The sequence below is a fragment of the Jaculus jaculus genome, chromosome 1, assembly GCF_020740685.1.
Source record: "Jaculus jaculus isolate mJacJac1 chromosome 1, mJacJac1.mat.Y.cur, whole genome shotgun sequence".
In the NCBI taxonomy this organism is placed as follows: Eukaryota; Metazoa; Chordata; class Mammalia; order Rodentia; family Dipodidae; genus Jaculus; species Jaculus jaculus.
Genome location: NC_059102.1, coordinates 177,763,258 through 177,784,060, shown reverse-complemented (window position 1 = coordinate 177,784,060; position 20,803 = coordinate 177,763,258). Strand labels below are relative to the sequence as shown.

At 44.8% G+C, this 20,803-nt stretch overlaps 1 protein-coding gene and 1 pseudogene across 2 annotated transcripts in view; both read right to left on the bottom strand.

Moving 5' to 3' along the window:
• Nucleotides 1-15,416, bottom strand: part of Nup160 (nucleoporin 160) — a 72,185-nt gene extending 56,769 nt beyond the window's left edge. The window contains exons 1-7 of one of the 2 annotated variants that reach the window (XM_045130615.1): nucleotides 15,287-15,416; nucleotides 14,905-15,016; nucleotides 9,592-9,802; nucleotides 8,442-8,664; nucleotides 5,497-5,599; nucleotides 2,124-2,238; nucleotides 1,120-1,278 (exon numbers count right to left, since the gene is read on the bottom strand). In XM_045130615.1, coding sequence (XP_044986550.1) covers nucleotides 1,120-1,278; nucleotides 2,124-2,238; nucleotides 5,497-5,599; nucleotides 8,442-8,664; nucleotides 9,592-9,802; nucleotides 14,905-15,016; nucleotides 15,287-15,386 — 1,023 coding nt within the window. In that variant the 5' untranslated portion in view covers nucleotides 15,387-15,416. The remainder of the gene's footprint in view (nucleotides 1-1,119; nucleotides 1,279-2,123; nucleotides 2,239-5,496; nucleotides 5,600-8,441; nucleotides 8,665-9,591; nucleotides 9,803-14,904; nucleotides 15,017-15,286) is intronic. The other variant, XM_045130617.1, reaches the window with a different exon arrangement.
• Nucleotides 15,417-17,270: 1,854 nt separating this feature from the next.
• LOC101597005 lies at nucleotides 17,271-19,905 on the bottom strand (annotated as a pseudogene).
• Nucleotides 19,906-20,803: the final 898 nt, after the last annotated feature.

Sequence of the window (20,803 nt, the reverse complement as noted above, 5' to 3'; positions counted from 1 at the left end):
CACAGTGAACTCAGAGTATGTTCAGTCCGAGTGTTAATATTACTATATACACAAAAAGGACCTGTCACAGTGCCAACCACACAATATCCAACAAATGGCTATTTATTATATGATTATTCTATTGTATACCTCACCTATTTACAACAATATCTGGTTGGTTGATAAGCAGCATTATTTCTAAACATTAACTTCCCCATAAATACTTACTAACACCTATGTTCCTTTTCAGTAGTGACTCCACATTTATTTATTTGAGAGAATAATGGAGAAAGAGACAGACGGAGAGAGAAAGAGAGTGAGTGAATGGGTGAATGTATGGGCATGTCAAGGTCTCTAGCTGCTGCAGATGAACTCTAGACACATGTACCACCTTGTGCTTCTGACTTATGTGGGTACTGGGGAATCTGAGTCCTTTGGCTTTGTAGGCAAGCTCCTTAACTGCTAAGCCATCTCTCCAGCTGTGGTAGTTTGAATGGCCCCCAATATATTCAATGTTTTATTAGTTTGTAGTTTGCACCTTTAGCTACCTGGCTGGAGGCAGTGTCACTGGGCAGTTCTTAAGGTGTGGTGGTGGGTTTGAGATTTCAATCTAAAGATATGCAAAGTGTGCCTAGCCAGAGTTCCCAGAAGTGTGCTGTGCTGTGTGGCCCCTGGCTTTTAGGCCTGTGCGTCTCTCTCTGTGTTTGATCCTGTGAAAGCAGGCTAGCTTCTTCTGTCATTATGTAACTTCCCCTGGTTCTGTAAGCTTCAAGCTTCAATAAATATGGCTTCCTCCATAACTGTGCCTGGTCTGGAAGTTCATCTCGGTGAATCTGAAGCTGTCTACTACACCAGCCCAGTACTTCTACTTTTTAAACCTAGATCTTCAAATGTGCTTCCTTGTTTAGTCTTGGTTAACTTTTCCTGCTGCATTCCTTTAAACTTTCCTTTCATCTTGATCCTCCTTCAAGATTTTCTAACTCATATATAAATACAAAAACCACCATCACTCCCAAGACAAATTAATGCTTGAAACATCTAGGCTGGCTCAAAGAGCTAGCTATTTAGACTCAATAAGCTTATACATTATTCCCACGTGATCAGTCCACACACAACTTTACAGTTTCACTTGTTTCTTACCTGCCCTCGCTTTAGAGCATGCATATATATTCCTAAGTAGAGTCCCATGGATGGGGAAAAAGCAAGTCGCAGTTTGTGTCCTGTCCCTGCAGTGAGCCGGAGGTCTTTATTCACAGGGACATACTCCAGCATGTCAGCTGCCATCAGGCACATTTGGTCCTGTCCAAGAGAAGACTCAACTGATGATTTTTTTTTTTTAAGCAAGCCCAACAGACTGGTTTTTTTTTTTGTTTGTTTGTTTGTTTGTTTTTTCAAGGTAGAGTTTCACTCTGGCCCAGGCTGACCAGGAATTCACTATGGAGTCTCAGGGTGGCCTCGAACTCATGGCGATCCTCCTACCACTGGCTCCCGAGTGCTGGGATTAAAGGCATGCACCACCAAGCCCAGCTTTTTTTTTTTTAATGTGAGAGGAAGAGAATTAGAATGTCAGGGCCTCCAACTACTGCAGTCAAACTCCAGATGTGTGTGCCACCTTGTGCATATGTGTGACCTTGTGTTCTTGTGTCACTTTGTGCATCTGGCTTACATGGAACTTGGAGAGTCAAACATGGGTCTTTAGGCTTCACAGGCAAGCGTGTTAACCACTAAGCCATCCCTCTAGTACCTCAACTGATGATCTTTAAAGAACAGTCAGGCTAGAAATACATGTTAACATTTTGAAACAGGATTGTGTTTTTGAAGGGTCAAGATAAAAAGTAACTGTTCAGTCTGATATTCACCAGCTTTATTGTTCAATCTTGAAAGTTATTGTATCAACATACATTTTGAAAACACAGTTGTTGCTTGTATATGAAGGATACATTTTGTACTGCCCCTTGTAGGGTTCAAATTCTTATAGTAGGGACAAAAAGTTGGAGGGAAATGTACACAAAATGAACTTAATTGAAGCCACTGGAATCTAGAAATGACCCATAATTTAAGCAATGCAACAGTATTTATTTCAATTCTCTCACAATTCCCATCCTGTTGTTTTAATTTACAGTAACCACAAATGTAGTACTTACCTTGTAAGACCACATTCGTAGTTTATGATCCTGACACAGGGCAAAGATGAAGGCATTGTGCTCAACACAATGAACAGCAAGACTGAGGGCACGATCTGAAGGCCCCTGATCCCCCCTAGAAACACAAGGACAGGTTTCAGAATTTCACTATCACAAATAAATACATCAATAGAATTTATAATTCAAGACATAAAATAAGAGTCAGAAAAGATGGCTTTGTGGCTAAAGAACTTGCCTACAAATCAAATGACCTAGGTTTGATTCCCCATGACACACATAAGCCAGATATACAAGGTGGCACATGCGTCTGGAGTTTGTTTGCAATAGCTGGAGGCTCTGGCATGCCCATTCTCTCTCTCTCTCTCTCTAATAAATAATATTTTTTAAAATATGTAAAATAAAATTACAACTGCACTCTCTTAGAAAGAACAGGCGTTTCATATTGGTATAAGACAATACATTTCAGAGCCAAGTACCATGGTGTACACCTTTAAACCCAGCACTTGGAAGGAAGAGGTAGGAGGGTCATGATAAATTTAAGGCCAGCCTGGGCTAGAATTAGACCCTGCTTCAAAAATCAAAACACCTCTACTTTATTTATACCAATTACTATAATAAAACTGAAAATGCTCTATACAACAATGAAAATCTGATCCTGTTTATGTTGCTTTAGTCTACTCATCAAAAACCTCCTATTTAAAATTACTTTTTCATCTAAGAGGATGCAAATAAATCATATGGAATCCTCTGGTTTCAGACAATGGAACACTCAGGAGCCATAGATCATTGTTAGAAAATTTTCAGTGCCAGGGATGGGACACCTTCCAGTGAGCTGTTGGCCAGGGAGGTCCCTGATGCCCCCAAAACATTATAGGCCATTACCGAGGCCCTTGGTTTCCCACCAGGAATAGATGGTAAGACCCTATTGCTGAAGACTCCACATACTTGGGCTGCAAGGCCACTGAGAAGTCCTGCTGGAACTGAGCTGATAACCTCCTCCATGTAGACCAGCTGACAGAAAGCTGGAAGAAGCTATTCTACATGTAGTTCAATGGGAGAAAGAGAAATCACCAGTGAAGATAATCAACAGTGGACACTATAAGCCTTATAACTGGCCAGCCAGCCCAAATGAGCCAATGGGTGCAATAGTGGCATGCCTGTCATGATGGAAACCAACTGCCCTCTAATTGGACTGGAGGCCCACTCCATGGGGGAAACACATCCCTGATACTGAAAACTTAAAACAGGGGTAGTTATGAGCCCTAGGGGTGTAACATCTGCTGATGTCTGGAAAAATGTATATACTATGCTTATCAAACTGCCCAGTAAGCATTTCTCTTAGTATTTTATACCCTTATATTAACACAACTTTCACTTTGGGTAGAGAATCTTCTCTTTTCAGATGGCAGTGACTTTGGGATGACTCAGAAGGTATCATAGTGCTGGAAAGAAATGACTGGAGTACTGAGTAACATCTCAATCATACCTTCCAAGGCTCAGGGTCTAATGTGGAAGAAAGAATGTAAGAGCCAAAGGAAGGGTAGGACTCCTTACAATGTATTCCCTCCAGGCATAAAATGGCCTGCATATCCATGACCTCACCATGCCTGACACTACCTACACAAGACCATCATAAGAAGAAAAGATCATGACATCAAAATAAAAGAGAGACTAATTGAGATGGGGAGGGGATATGATGGAGAATGGAATTTCAAAGGGGAAAGTGGGGGGTAGGGAGGGTATTACCATGGATTTTTTTTATAATCATGGGAAATGTTAATAAAAATTGAGAAGAAAAATTATCTTTTCTACTTCAAAGCACTGAACTTATTACGGAGTGAATAGAAAAAGCATGCTGTTGAGCTGGGCATGCATTTACTCTCAGCACCTGGGAGATAGAGGTAGAATGATCACTGTGAGCTCAAGGTCAGCCTGAGACTACACAGTGAATTCCAGGTTAGCCTGGGTAAGAGTGAGACCGTACCACGAAAAACAAAAATAAAAAAAGGGGGCTGGAGAGATGGCTTAGCAGTTAAGCGCTTGCCTGTGAAGCCTAAGGACCCCCGTTTGAGGTTCGACTCTCCAGGACCCACATTAGCCAGATGCACAAGGGGGCGCACATGTCTGGAGTTCGTTTGCAATGGCTGGAAGCCCTGGTTCACCCATTTATCTCTCTCTCTCTGTCATTCTCAAATAAATAAATAGAAATTTAAAAATTTTTAAAAAAGAAAGGATGCTGGGACTGGAGTGAAGGCTTAGCAGTTAAGGCACTTGCCTGCAAAGCCTAAGGATCCAGGTTTGATTCTCTAGTACCCACGTGAGCCAGATGTACAAGGTGGTGCAGGTGTGCCCGTTCTCTCTATTTGCCTCTTTCTCTCTTAATGAATAAATACTTCTTTAAAAAGGGGGGAGGGAGGGCTAGAGAGATGGCTTAGTGGTTAAGGTGCTTGCCTCCAAAGCCAAAGGACTTCGGTTTGATTCTCCAGTACCCATGTAAGCCAGATGCACAAGGTGGCACATGCATTTGAAGTTTGTTTGCAATTGCTGGAAGCCCTGGTGGACCCAGTCTCTCTTTCTCTGTCTCTTTCCCTATCTCAAATTAATAAATCAAGTATTTAAGCCGGGCGTGGTGGTGCATGCCTTTAATCCCAGCCTTCGGGAAGCAGAGGTAGGAGGATCACCGTGAGTTCGAGGCCACCCTGAGACTACACAGTGAATTCCAGGTCAGCCTGGGCTAGAGTGAAACCCTACCTCAAAAAAAGGGGGGGGGGGCAGGGGGAAAGGACTAGAGAGATGGCTTAGTGGTTAAGGCATTTGCCTGCAAAGCCAAAGGACTCTAGTTTGATTCCCCAGGACCCATGTAAGCCAGATGCACGGTGGGGGGGGGCACATGAGTCTGGAGTTTGTTTGCAGTGGCTGGAGGTCCTGAAGTGCCATTCTCTCTCTTCCTCTCTCAAATAAATAAATAAAATAAAGTTTAAAAAAATATTAAAAAATAAATAAAGGGCCAGGTGTGGTGGCGCATACCTTTAATACCTCAACTTGGGAAGCAGAGGTAGGAGGATCATCTTGAATTCAAGGCTACCCTGAGACTACATAGTGAATTCCAGGTCAGCCTGGGCTAGAGCAAAACTCTACCTTGAAAAACAAACAAAAAGGGATGCTGTCTTAGTATATAACAGCAAGTAAAGCAGACTTTGGATAGAGTGCAGCTTTCCTCAGATAAGATGTTATGCTATGCTGCTATATACAGTCCTCTCCTTCCCAGTGCAGCACATGCCATGGAGTATAACTGGAGCAAAGAGATGTTGACTAGTGCAAGATTACAATCCCCCCCCCACCCTTTCAAGTATACCTGAAAGACATCACTCACCTGATAGCTGTTGGCATCCAGCCTATGAGTAATCGCTGCATCACAGAACTCTGCTTCAGTTCCACAACTGATACTGACCCTGCAATGATATCCAAGGCACCTCCTGATCCACATTTAGAGAAACTCAGAGAAGAATGATGCAACCATGAATGAAGTCATTATTATAGGCTTCTGTAGTTGTGTACTAGCAAAATTTCTAGATGTATTTTTCCTGCCTATCTCCTACCTCAAACTACAAAAAAATCAGTACAATAAAAATGTCATTTTCCTGTTGGTGTGGTGGCACATGCCTTTAATCCCACTACTTGAGAGGCAGAGGTAGGAGGATCACTGAGAGTTCAAAGCCACAACCTCAGATTACATAGTGAATTCCTGGTCAGCTGTGCTACAGTGAAACCCTACCTTAAAAAAAAGAAAAAAGAAAAAAAAAAAAACAGAAAGAAAAATCATTTTCAGCTGGGTGTGGCACATGCCTTTAATCCCAGAACTCAGGATGCAGAGGTAGGAGGATCATTGTGAATTCCAGGTCAGCCTGGGATAGAGTGAGATCCTACCTCAAAAAAACAAAGCAGGGCTGGAGAGATGGCTTAGCAGTTAAGCACTCGCCTGTGAAGCCTAAGGACCCCAGTTCGAGGCTTGAATCCCCAGGACCCACATTAGCCAGATGCACGAGGGGGCGCACATGTCTGGAGTTCGTCTGTAGTGGCTGGAAGCCGTGGCGCACACATTTTCTCTTTCTCTGTTGCTCTCAAATAAATAAAAATTTTTAAAAATTTTAAAAACAAAAAGAAAGCAACAACAAAAAAAATTTCATATTCCTAAGAGCAATGCCTTATGTCTTACCATTTACAGATAGTAAATCATATTGCCAGTCCACAGAATCATCTCATTGTTTCTAAAACAATCACTGGGTACCTTTTACGTGGCAAATTGTTCTAAGTGCTAGAGATTTAGCAGTACCAAAACAAACTGTCTGCTGGGCATGGGGGCATACACCTTTAATCCCAGCACTTGGGAGTTCGAGGCCACCCTGAGACTACATAATGAATTCTAGGTCTGCCTGAGTTAGACTGAGACCCTACCTCAAACTCCCCCACAACCCCTACAAAAAAAAAAAGGGAGGGGGAGGTATGGGGCTGGAAGGATATTTTAGTGGTTAACACATTTGCCTGTGAAGCCAAAGGACCCAGGTTCGATTCCTTAGAAACCACATAAGCCAGATGCACAAGGTAGTGCATGTGTCTGGAGTTCATTTGCAGTGGCTAGAGGCCCGACATACCTATTCTCTCTCTGTATCTTGCCTCTTTCTCTGTAGTCTCAGGGTGGCCTCAAACCCCTGTTGCTCCTTCTACCTCTGCCTCCCAATTGCTGTGATAAAAGCATCATCATGTCCCACTATATCTACTCTTTCTGTCTGTCTCTCAAATAAGTAACCTTAAAAAAATTTTTTTAATAAAAGGGGGAACTGGGCATGGAGGCCATCCTGAAACTACATAGTGAATTCCAGGTCAGCCTGGGCTAGAGTGAGCCCCTACCTCAATAAACAAGAACAACAACAAAAATCCTTTGTGGGGCTGGAGAGATGGCTTAGCGGTTAAGCGCTTGCCTGTGAAGCCTAAGGACCCCAGTTTAAGGCTCAATTCACCAGGTCCCATGTAAGCCAGATGCACACAGGGGCACATGCATCTAGAGTTTGTTTGTAGTAGCTGGAGGCCCTGGCCTGCCTGCCCATTCTCTACCTGTCTGCCTCTTTCTCTCTCTGTCTGTAGGTCTCAAATAAATAAATATATAAATTTAAAAAAAATCCTTTTTGTTCAAGGAACTGCAAAAGGGCTTGCAGCAGATGCAGAGAAGGCAAGGGGGAGAGAATGAAAGGGAGTTACAGACAGCAGCAGGCAATCGTGGTGAGCCAGGGTATGGTCTCTGGATTTATTCAGAAGGGGATGAAGAAAACCCCTCACAGACAGCTTTGAAGTCAGTCTGTCTGAGAAGTTCCAGTGATAAGATAAAGACTAATGCAATAATCTAGGCAAGACACAGTAATGACGGGACAAGGAGCAGTAGCAGTCAAACTGTTATAATTTCTTTTCTTTCTGTTTTTCTTTATCTTTGTGTGTGTGTGTGTGTGTGTGTGTGTGTGTGTGTGGTTTTTGGAAGTAGGGTTTCATTCTGGCTTAGGCTTTCCTGGAATTCACTATGTAGTCTCAGGATGGCCTCGAACTCACAGCGATACTCCTACCTCTGCCTCCCGAGTACTGGCATTAAAGGCGTTTGGCACCATGCCCAGCCTAATTAAGTAATTTTAATTACAATACTTTAATATGAGGGTGTGGTGGTTTGATTTTGGTGTCCCCCATAAACTTAGGTGTTCTGAATGCAAGGTCCCCAGCTGATAGAGATTTGGGAATTAATGCCTCCTGGAGGTAGCGTATTGTTGGGGGCAGGTTTATGGGTGTCATAGCCAGTTTCCCCAAGCCAGTGCTTGGTACACTCTCCTGCTGCTATTGTCCATCTGATGTTGGCCAGGGGATGATATCCACCCTCTGCTTATGCCATCGTTTTCCCTGCCATCATGGAGCTTCCTCCTCCAGCCTGTAAGCCAAAATAAACCCCTTTTTTCCCACAAGCTGTTCTTGGTTGGGTGATTTCTACCAGCAGTGTGAACCGGACTGCAACAGAGGGTGAACAACTAATAACTCATCTCTACTACAAAGCACAGAATAGGCCATTTAACATTTCTGTTTCCCATATCCCAATATGCTTTAGAATTCCTCATCCAATGCATGGAAGTTAAGCATGAAGGAGTAAACAAGCAATGAGGAGGAAGCAATGCAGGAGCAGTCGAGAAGCAAGGCCTGCACTGAGGATGAACTTGATGCCTCACATCTGTTTTAATGGCAATGTTCTTGACAAAAGACACAATCCTGCTCAGTTCCCATTCTTACCAGGTATGTCATACGGAGGTAGTTTTAGAACGAAGATGCCACCAGCAGCAGATGGTAGTGCAAACAGGGCCTCCCCATCACTGCTAAGCCAGGCTGCAGAGCTGGTGGAATTAGGGGGTAGTCCAGGTACTGCTGGAATTAACTGATTGTTGCAAGGGTCCCTAAAATCAACCTTTCCAATGTCAGTGAATATTGACTGCATCTGACTTTCAATTACAAGCTCCTGTAATGAGAAAGAAAAATCCATTAAAATTACAATAAATAATTTGCATTTTGTTTACTTCCTCTCAATTACTAAAAAAGCTTACAAAAGAAAAAAAAACAAACAATAACTTGGGGTTAGGAAGGTGGCTCAGTGATTAAAGGCACTTGTGTGTAAAGTCCACTGACCCAGGTTCAATTCCCAAGCTACCCAAGAGAGATGGATGCAAAAAGTGGTGCAAGCTCTGACAGCAGCAAGAGGCCTGCTGTGCACATGCACGCCCACAACTCACACACAAATAAATAATTGTTTAGGAAGAAAAAAACCTTGCCAGGCATGGTGGCACACGCCTTTAATCCCAGCACTTGGGAGGCAGAGGTAGGAGGATTGCCACGAGTGCCAGGTCAGCCTGGGCTAGAGTGAGACCCAACTTTGGAAGAACCAAAAAATAAATGAATTAATTAAAAGTAACCAATACTCATAGTAGTACTTGCTCAGCTACTACTTCTATCATTAACTGGTGAACACAGTAGAAGTAAGGCAACAACAAATACTGTTTGGGCCGGGACATGTGCTGTTGGTAGATGGTTGGTCTGTATGCACAAAGCTCTTTGTTCCATCCCCAGCACAGCACAGCATAGCTGAGGTATGGTGGTACACACCTATAATCTCAGCAGTCTGAGGTTGGAGCAGGAGGATCTTCTAGAGGTTCAAGGACACGCTCAACTACATAGTGAGTTTGAGAACAGCCTGGACTACACAAGAGCCCTGTCTCAAAACAATAGCAAAAAAAACACCCATGTGTTTTATCATTTTAAATGTTGTACTTGGTAAAGGCTAACAAGGAACTCAAATTTTCTTCAATTCTAAACAACATCATTCCAATCCTAGATTTGTGATATCTACAGTAATATGGGAAACAAAAGATACTGAACTTTACCAACTTACACTCCTGTACATCCGCGAAGGGTGAGGTAAAATTAACCTGTGCACTGTTTGATTGGTTAATATCAAGAGTATAACATGATTCTGAGTTTCAGAGACATGAACCCCTCCGGGTAAGATGCTACAGTTTTGGAATTTTAGGCGAACTGCATTATTCAGCAGATTTATGTCCAGTGACTCTTCAACTATCTCCAATGAATCCCCAGAAGTCTTCCTGTAAAAAAAAATAATAAATAATAATAATAACGTTCATGCTTTTCTCTCTCAACAATCACTGCAATAACATGCATGAGAATAGTGTCTAAGTGAAGTCTCCAAATCTGAAAATGCTTAGGTAAACAAAATCAGACCACATTATGGGGATTTATGAGACATAGTATAGTGGGTGTGATGGCACTCACCTTTAATCCCAGCACTTGGAAGGCTGGGGCAGGAGGATCATTATGAATCTGAGGCCAGCCTGAAACCACGGACAAAGTGAGTTCCAGGTCAGCCTAAGCTAGAGTAAGATCCTACCTTGAAAAAAACAATAGTATGGAAAAAATTCAAATATTATTATAATTTTGTTAAATAAGGCATTTCCAACTTGACAGCCATTTAGGACAATTTTTTAATTATTTATTTGAGAAAGAAAGAGGCAGACAGAGAGAGAGAATGGGTGCACCAGGGCCTTCAGCCACTGCAAACAAACTTCATATACATATGCCACCTTGTATATCTGGCTTACATGGCTCCTGGGGAATTGAACCTAGGTCCTTTGGCTTTGAAGGCAAGCACCTTAGCTGCTAAGCCAGCTCTCCAGCCCTAGGAAAATATTTAAAATATTTATTTATTTATTTATTTATTTATTTATTTATTTAAGAGAGAGAGAGAGACACAGAAAGTATGGGCACGTGCCAGGGTCTCCAACCACTGAAAACAAACTCTAGACGCATGTGCCACTTTGTACATCTGCCTTATGTGGGTACTGGGGAATCAAACTTGGGTCTTTATGCTTCACAGGTAAGTACCTTAACCACTAAGCCATCTTTCCAGCTAGGACAGTTTATACTTTTTAATAAATAAAAATTTATTTATTTGAGAGAAAGGAGAGACAGACAGAAGAGAGAGAGAATGAGGTACAGAGAATGGGCCTCTAGCCACTGCAAACAAACTCCAGATGCATGTGCCACCTTGTGCATCTGGCTTTATGTGGGTACTGGGGAACTGAACCTGGGTCCTTTGACTTTACCAGCAAGTAACTTAACCACTAAGCTGTATCTCCAGCCTTAGGACAATTTTTAAAATATTTTTATTTATTTATTTGAGAGAAAGAGAGACAGAGAGAGAGAAAAAGTATGGGCATGTGCTAGGGTCTCCAGCCACTGAAAACAAACTCCAGATGCATGCACCACCTTGTGCATCTAGCTTATGTAGGTACTGGGGAATCAAACTTGTGTTGTTAGGCTTCACAGGCAAGCACCTTAACTGCTAAGCCATCTCTCCAGCTAGGACAATTTTTAATGCAATCAAACTCTACTATAATGAAAATGACCACCACCCTCTCCCATCACTTGTACTGGAATGAAGTATTCATATATACTATAAAGTCAAACAAACCTGAACACTCCCCCAAAAAAATATATTCCTTCCATTACTTTAAAAAAAAATAGCCAGGTGTGGTAGCACACACCTTTAATCCCAGCACTTAGGAGGCAGAGGTAGGAGGATCACTATGAGTTTAAGGACACCCTCAGATGACATAGTGAATTCCATGTCAGCCTGAGCTAGAGCAAGACCCTATCTCGAATAACAACAACAACAAAAACGATTATTTATTTGCAAGCAAGGAAAGAGAGAGAGAGAATGGGCACCAGATGCATGTGCCACTTTTGTGCACCCAGCTTTACATGGGTACTGGAGCATCGAACTTGGGTCCTCAGAATTCACAGGCAAGTGCCCTAACCACTAAGCCATCTTTCTAGCCCAGAAATACTCTAGATGCATGTGCTACTATGTGCATCTGGCTTACATGGGTTCTGGGGAATCAAACCTTAGCCTTATAGGAAAGCGCCTTAAGTGCTAAGCCATCTCTCCAGCTAGCCCGCCCTCCCTCCCTCCCTCTCTCTCAAATAAATTAATAAATAAAATATTAAAGAACTACCTTGAAAAACAACAAACAAAAATAAAATAAAAGCCAGCCATGGTGTCATGTGCTAGTAACCCCAACACAGGGAAGGCTGGAGACAGGAGGATGCCTAGGTTTTTTTATTTTTTATTTTTTGGTTTTTCCAAGGTAGGGTCTTGCTCTTGCCCAGGCTGATGGTGGTCCTCCTACCTCGGCCTCCCAAGTGCTGGGATTAAAGGCATGTGCCACCATGCCTAGCTCATGCCTAGGTTTTGCTGATTACCTAGTTTAGCCAATTACTTATTTATTTATTCATTCGAGAGATGGGGAAGGCAGATTGTGGGGGGAAGGCAGATTGTGGGAGGAAGGCAGATAGAGAAAGAGAATGGATATGCCAGGGTCTCTAGCCACTGCAAACAAACTCCAGACCCATGTGCTACCTCGTGCAGCTGACTTACATGGATACTAAGAAATTGAACCTGGGTCCTTAGACTTTGCTGGCAAGCACTGCTAAGCCATCACTCCAGCCCTGGAACTAAGTTCTTATGCAGCCATCTGTAGAAGAGCTGTAGTAAGTGGCTCAGGGGAAAAGTGAAACATGGGAGCTGGGCATGGTGGCACATGCCTTTAATCCCAGCACTTGGGAGGCAGAGGTAGGAGGACCACCGCGAGTTCCAGGCCACCCTGAGACTACAGAGTTAATTCCAGGTCAGCCTGGGCTACAGTGAGACCCTATCTCCAAAACATAAAAATAAAAATAAAATTGAAACATGTGAGAAACCTTACATTGGAAACTCTTAGGGTATTATGTTGGACCCAATGACAGGTATGTGGAACAAATTTTCCTTCAGCCTAGACCTGGTGGTGGTTCTCTGAGGACTGGCTAGGGTGGTTAATTTGATTTGGGTGCCCAATTTGAATGAAAAAAAGTTCCTCCACTAGTATTGCATGAGGGCATGTCTGATAAGAATCTACCCTCACTGGGCATGGTGGCTCATGCCTTTAACCCCAGCACTTGGGAGGCAGAGGTAGGAGGATTACTGTGAGTTCAAAGCCAGGCTGAAACTACATAGTGAATTCCATGTCAGCCTGGACTGAGTGACCCTACCTTGAAAAAGAACCTACCCTTCTGTCTGCTCACCAAGGCAATAGCTTGCACTAATTAAATATCCTCATACTCATGTTAACACCAGCAAGCAAGGTGAGTCACCCGTAAATCACAGATTTCTGCACTCTGTACTTTACAGCCTAGAACCAAAAGCTTGGGCGCACATTCAAATTCTGTCACTTCCTTCCACTGGAGTTTGTTCTTATCTGTCACATGGAAAATCTACTTCCTATGATTATTTCAGGAGAAATACCTGGTATACAATCAGTCCTTAAGAGGTGGGAAATGGCCAGGCATGGTGATGCACACCTTTTTTTTTTTTGTTTTTTCGAGGTAGGGTCTCACTGTAGCCCAGGCAGACCTGGAATTCACTATGGAGTCTCAGCGTGGCCTCGAACTCACAATCCTCCCACCTCTGCCTCCCGAGTGCTGGGATTAAAGGCGTGCGCCACCACGCCCGGCGTGATGCACACCTTTAATGCCAGCACTTGGGAAGCAGAAGTCACCATAAGTTCAAGACTACCCTAAGAATACACAGTGAATTTCAGGTCAGCCTGGACTGCAGCAAAACCTACCTCAAAAAACAAACAAAAAATAAGCGGGAAGTGGCCTAGTCTAACCAATTTAGTGAGCTCTCAAAATAATAAGGTGGAGGGCTGGAGAGATGGCTTAGTGGTTAAGTGCTTCCCTGTGAAGCCTGAGGACCCCGGTTCAAGGCTCGATTCCCCAGGTCCCACATGTTAGCCAGATGCACAAGAGGGCACACACGTCTGGAGTTCGTTTGCAGTGGCTGGAGGCCCTGGTGTACCCATTGTCTCTCTCTATCTGCCTATTTCTCTCTGTCACTTTCAAATAAATAAATAAAAATAAACAAAAAAATTTTAGAAATTAAAAAAAAATAAGGTGGAGAGTGACTCAGGAAGACACACAATAATGACTTCTGTCTTCCACATGCACTTGCACACATGTGTAGCCACACACATATATATGCATACCATAAACATGCAAAAAAGCACAACTTGTTCTTCTGCATGTTATCTACTCAACCCAAATTCAATTTCCACAAAATAAATACCTCTCTCTTAAATGCACTTTTTTTTTTGCTTTGTTTGTTTTTGGTTTTTCAAGTTAGGGTCTCACTCTAGTCCAAGTTGACCTGGAATTCGTTATGTAGTCTCAGGGTGGCCTTGAACTCACAGCGATCTTCCTACCTGTGCCTCCCAGTGCTGGGACTAAAGGTGTGCATCACCACGCCCGGCTTCTTAAATGCCGTTCTGATTATGTTAGTAACTTTTCAAATCCAAACTTCTCATGAATGACCTGAGGGTCCTCATGGTCTGAATCCCACCTCCTCCTGCCTCAGCATCTCTTCCTATCACTTTGTTTTACCTACTGCACTTAAGCCACACAGATCTTTGACTCAAACCTCCTAAGTTCTTCCCATCTCATTGCTTTTGCATATGGTACTTACTGTGTCCTTCTCTTCCCCATGCCTGGCTAACTTTTCGTCCTTCAGATATCACTTTAACAATGACTTTCCACATTCTGCTCTTCCCAGTCAATAACATTTGGTTGTTGCATGAACCTTCCATAGCCACACTCTTCTGGTTACAAGCCTGATGATGTCTACTTATACACCTGTGTGACATGCAATGTCTTTTTTTCTTTCGCGAAACTGCCATGGAAAAGGTGGCATGATTTCTACATCTATTCAGACAGTTACAGCTTGCATAATGCCAACAGTAATTGTTTTTGTTCAGTACTTCGTTTAGTACCTGGCTCCAATGCTTATCGTGCACAAGGTCAATGCCATCTGCAGAATGATGGAAGCTGCCAAGACTGTACCATAGTGGGTCCACGTCTAAATTGTTCTTCAGTGTTCTATCTCAACAACATTCCTCTGCTTGTATAATATAATGACAAGAGTTTGCTCTTAGCGCTCTTGTTTCAGAATTCCCCGATACTGACATGAATTTTAAAGTTTTTTTCTTTCCTATTCCCATGTCCGTGGAAATGACTGTAGGGAACAATTATGAATATTCATACACCAAACAAGCCTACCTTCCGAGGGGGGCGGGAGCTTGGAGAACACAGGACTTACCAATGAATGAACCTGTTTCTGGTGACAGAGAACAACTTGCCGCTTTCCACATAGTAGAACCCTCCTGCGCTCTCACTGTATTTCAAGGCACCAGCCACAGCATTTGCGGTTCCTGCAAAATGAACGTGGTCAGCCTGCACACGTGGCTCTGGGAGGATGACAGGCACTGAGCGTGCCAAAGAAGCAGAATGCTAGGGGCTGACAGTCCACACAAAGGGAAGGGGGCCAAGACTAGGAAGTCAGGCGCTGGGGAAGCTCTGACCCGGGAGGCTACAGGCATGTGGACTTAAGAGAATGAACCAGCGGGGAGGCCCAGGGCCCTTGGAGGAAGCCCGGGCGGGGGGAACGCATCTCATCCCGCCCTCCCGGGCCACTTCCGTACCAATGCCGCACACTGTGATTTCGCGAAAGTGCCGGGACCTTTCGCGCTCAGCGCCACTCAGCTCCAAGAAGCTCCGTTCCAGGGCTCCCGCCGCCGCCATCTTCCCGCCGCCGCCGCGAGGCCCGACGGGACACGGGCGGGCCGCGCGGTGTCGTCACTTCCGGGGGCGGGCCGGAGGGGCTGCGCGCGCACGCGGAGGAGCGCGTGCCCGGGAGTCCGCCCTCTCGGCCGCCCCCTCCGAACGGCGGGTTGGAAGCCGCGAGGGCGGTGCCGCTTTCCCGGCGGCCTCGGGCCGGGTTTGTTTGCATTTTGAAAAGCCGGCGCTGGCGGGCCCTGCTGAGCCGTGCGGAGGGGCGAGGTCCGGAGAGGCCTGGCTGTGCATTATCCCGGCCCCGGTGCAGAGCCTGCAGGCTCCTCGCCCTCCGGCACGGTGTTCGCCTGTAAATTTTTACCCAGCCTCTTCATCCTAAAGTGACAGATGTGATGGAGGGGAGAAATGAATGGGAGAGGGGACTTGTGTTGGCTTTTTTTTTTTTTTTTTTTGCTACAAAATGCATTTATTTCCAGCCAGATAAATTCTCCAAGTGCACATACAGGTACACCTAAGGCCCATCTTTTCTATACACCCTATTTACAAGATCCATTTTTAATTATTAAAGTGTGTATCAAAACAATCTTCTTTGCCTCTGAAAACAACATAAATTGCTAAATGGATTAAACCAGTGAATCAGTCCGAAGTAATGTGGACGCGGTCATATTCCAAAGGTCAGCAGGCAACATGCACCCGAAGCTTGCCCGCTGACTGAAGTACTGTGGCAGTGAACCTCTGAAGAGTATGGCCAGGTGTGCCTTTAATCCCAGCACTCGGAAGGCACTGGTAGTAGAATCGCCGTGAGTTCTAGGCCACCCTGGGACTAAAGAGGTTATGTGTGGACAAACAAGTATGATCTTTGCAATGAGAAACATTTCACAGAATGCAAACACCAGTCAGGTACATTAGCAGAACCCAGAATGAATGAAAGCTTCATGAAGGCAGCTCCCTGTTCACACTGCTGTGGGTTGTGGCACCTTTTCACTGGCCACTGAAATATTTAGTTAATGAAAGTAAGAGAGTCAGCTGGGCGTGATGGGGCACACCTTTAATTTAATCCAGCACTTGGGAGGCAGAGGTAGGAGTGAGTTCAAGGCCACCCTGAGACTATAGAGTGAATTCCAGGTCAGCTTGGGCCAGAGTGAGACCCTACCTCAATAAATAAATAAATAAATAAAATAAATAAAATAAAGTAAGAGACTCAAGACACTCTTGCTCTTGTCTTGGTGCCCAACATCTGTGTTCAACACTAGGTTTTAATTTGGGAATTTGAAGAATACTATCTTTTTTCTTCAGAGTAAATTGTTCTATTTGGAAACCCATTCAGTTCCCTAGAAAGACCTTTAACTTCTTTGTTAGCATTTACAGTCTTCTTGTAGGCTGGGATGTTAGGGGTTTATTGGATTAAAAGAAGGGCACAGAGTGGTCTGCAAAAGGTCTAGATTTGCCTCAAAGTAAAAAGCCTGTTTGGCTCATAATTTCTTTTTTTCCCCCCTCATTTTAAATCCTTTTATTATTCTTTTATAACAACAGCCCCAGGGATCAGGAACTAGAGGAGGAGACGAGGGGATGTTAGGCTCCAGACTCACAATCCTTCCATAAGGCTCACAATTTCTTGACCTTCTGTTCTTTTTCTCACCTTCTCTTTTTTTTGCCTTCTGTTGTTTATCACAAGCCTGAAAAAGCCATGGAAACTACTCATAGGTTCAACGCTATACATCTCTGTAAAATTTCCTTTCAGTAACTACTGAAATGTACTTGGCTCCCTTAGGACTTGAGATAATTGATCTCTTGGAAGTTCCACCCTTCATAAAGCTATAAACTTTGTTCTTTGAAGGCTAGATGGTGTTATACGGTGGATGCTGGGGCATTCCCACAAAAGAGGTATATAGGCTATGGTTGCAAACCTGGAGACACATAGAAAAAGTTTCTAAACTCAGCCAGATTAATCATAGGAGAATGCCCCTCATAGATTGGCATTAAAACTGGTTCTTCTTTCATGAAATCAGGTTCAAAATTACTTTTCAGGATTTGATTCTGCATCGGAAATGTGGTTCTAGTTAGTGATAGTTCAGTTGGGCACATTTGATTTTCTTAAAGAAAAGATGTGTCAAGATGGTATACTCACCTCCTTGAGTAAGGCTGCCCAAGCTCATGGGAAGGTTTTTGGTCATGAAAGATTTGAGAATCCCTGTGGTATCCTCATGGAGCCAGGCAGACCACTTCCTCATTTAGTAAGGCCTCAAAGGGTGCATGTCCACACAGCATCTCATAGAACAATACACTCATGGCCCACCAGTCTGCCACAGGCCTATACAATATCTCCTAGAAGATCTCTGGAGCAATATAGTCAGGAGTGCCACAAAATGTGGCTGAAGTGACTCCATTACAAACCCCTTCCTTGCACATTCTGAAGTCTGGCAGTTTACAGTTAACCTTGTGCTCCAACAGTGTGTTATCCAGCTTCAGATCTCGGTAGCAATGTGAGTGCCAAAATAAGCTCTGCATCATAGAAATGATTTGGGGCTTCATCAAAACAACAGAACTGGGGCTGGAGAGATGGCTTAGTGGTTAAGATGCTTGCCTGCAAATTCTAAGGACCCAGGTTCAATTTCCCAGTACCCATGTAAGCCAGATGCACAAGGTAGCACATGGGTCTATAGTTTGTTAGCAGTGGCTAGAGGCCCTGGCATGCCCTTTTTTATCTCTCTCTCTAATAAATAAATAAATAAAATATTTGAATAAAAAAAGAGGGGACTTTCTTTCTTTCTTTCTTTCTTTCTTTCTTTCTTTCTTTCTTTCTTCTTCTTCTTTTTTTGAGATAGGGTCTCACTCTAGCCCAGGCTGACCTGCTGGAATTCACTACGTAATCTTAGGGTGACCTCGAACTCACAGCGAGCCATCTACCTCTGCTCCCAAGTGCTGGGATAAAAGGCGTGAGCCACCACACTCGGCAAAAAAAAAAAAAAAGCCGAGGGGATTTCTGAATGCTGAACATTAAATCACCCCCATTCACAAACTCCATCACAAAACACAGGCGATTAGGGGTCTGGAAGCTGCAGAACAGCTGGGTGAGGAAGTGGTGATTGCTGGTCAGAGACAGGATCCTCTTCTCAGTCAAGGTGCACTCCACCCTGATCCTTGGAGGACCAAGTTCTTCTCCAGCGCCTTCACAACAAACAGGTCTCTCTCTCTCTCTCTCTCTCTCTCTCTTTTTTTTTTTTTTTTTTTGAGGTAGGTTCTCGCTCTAGCCCAGGCTAACCTGGAATTCACTCTGTTGTCTCAGGGTGGCCTCGAACTCATGGCAATCCTCTTACCTCTGCCTCGGAGTGCTGGGATTAAAGGCGTGCGCCACCACCCCGGGCTTCTTTTTCGAGGTAGGGTCTCACTCTACTCCAATCTGAACTGGAATTCACTATATAGCCTCCGGCTGGCCTCACCAGGGCTGAGATTAGAGGAGTGCACCATCACACTGGCCCCTGTTTATTTTATCCTTGCAAGCATCGCCTTTCCAAAACTTTCCTTCCCCAAGTCGGTTGAAAGAATTAATCTCAATTCCCTGTCCTTCTTTGGAGCCTTCCTTTTCTCTTAGGGTCCATCTGGAAATGAGTTTCGAGGTTGGGGAGATACTCCCTGGCTGGAGACCCGTCCGGCCAGGGTCTTGGTAAGCTCCCATCGCATTCACCTCACAGTTCTGGGCCACCTTAGTTTGACTTCGAATATGGACGTTCATTTTACATACTTTACATGGTCATCCCGGTGACATTATTTCCCCCGAGCAGGGAGCCACAGACATCCCAGAATGCGAGCACCTTGTAGCTGTGAATGTTGAACTCGGGTGAGATGTTACTTCCAAACCTCTGTTCAGTAATGTTGGTTTGTTCACATGGTCCTGGCAAGTGCAGGCTGTGACACGTGGATGATGGCTCCAGATCCACCCAGTCCTAAGGTGTCCGAGGCGCCGGCCCTGCACAGCAGCTCCTGGAACTGCAGGGTGCAGTCGGCCTGGGTGACCTGGTCGTAGCCCAAGGGGCATCTCGTGCAAGAAGGCCAGCTCCAGGTGGCCCCGACGGTGACCTTGGCACTGTGCATGAGTTTGTTGCTCCTCTGCTTGGTGCTGAGCTGGCCCACGCTCGCCGTCAGGTGTCAGGTGGGGTCCAGCAGCTGGTGGCCTTTCCTGAAGAGCCGAGTGCCGCAGTGTCCAGCGGTGGGATGCAGCCGCACGGCCTCGCCCGTGCGGACTTTCAGAGAGCCACTGACCTTCACGTAGCCGGACGACCTGCCGGCACCCGGGAGCGGGGGAGCCCCGGCTTAGCGGCCGCAGGGGTGGCGACAGCTCGGGGTGGGGATGCAGTGTCCGAGGCCCCCTGGAGCGTCCACTCTGCCTTCTCCGTGGGCCGTCCCCTCCCTGCCCTCCCGCCCGACAGAAAACGCGGCACTTTCTGGGGGCCCTCGAGGGACTCCTCCTTCTTGGGGAGGGCAGCTCGTCTCCCTGGAGACTCTCCCGGTGACCTCCAGCCCCAGCCATTGTGTTGGCATTAAAAAAAAAAAATTATTTACTTGCAAGGAGAATGAGAGAGAGACTAGACGCACCAGGGCCTCCAGCTACTGCAAACGAACTCCAGATGGATATACCATCCTGTGCATTTGGCTAACTTGGGTAGTGGGCAATGGAACCTGAATCCTTAGGCTTTGTAGGCAAGCACCTTAATTTCTGAGCCGCCTCTCCAGCCCTGTTTTTTTTTTTTTTGTTTTGTTTTTCAAGGCAGTGTCTTTAATCCCAAGTGCTGGAATTACAGGCGTGCGCCACCATGCCCGGCAAGTGTTGGCTTTTTGTTTGTTTGTTTATTTTTTCAAGGTAGGATCTCACTAGCTCAGGCTGATCTGGAAGTCACTATGTAGTCTCAAGGTGGCCTCAAACTCACCGAGGTCCTCCTACCTACCTCTGCCTCTAGAGTGCTGGGATTTAAGGTGTGCGCCACCACACCCACCTGTGTTGGCTTCTTCTTTCTTTTTTTTTTTTTTTTTTTGGTTTTTCAAGGTAGGGTCTCACTCTAGCCCAAGCTGACCTGGATTTCACTGTGTAGTCTCAGTGTGGCCTCTAACTCACAGTGATCTTCTTACCTCTGCCTCCCAAGTGCTGGGATTAAAGGTACGCCTCCACACCCCACTATGTTGGCATTTTTTAAAATATTTTATTTTATTTATTTATTTGAGAGTGACAGACAGAGAAAGAGGCAGAGAGAGAGAGAGAGTGGGCATGCCAGGGCCTCCAGCCACTGCAAACAAATTCCAGATGTGTATGCCCCTTGTGCATCTGGCTAACGTGGGTCCTGGGGAGCTGAGCCTCGAACCGGGGCCCTTAGGCTTCACAGGCAAGCGCTTAACTGCTAAGCCGTCTCTCCAGCCCTATGTTGGCATTTTTA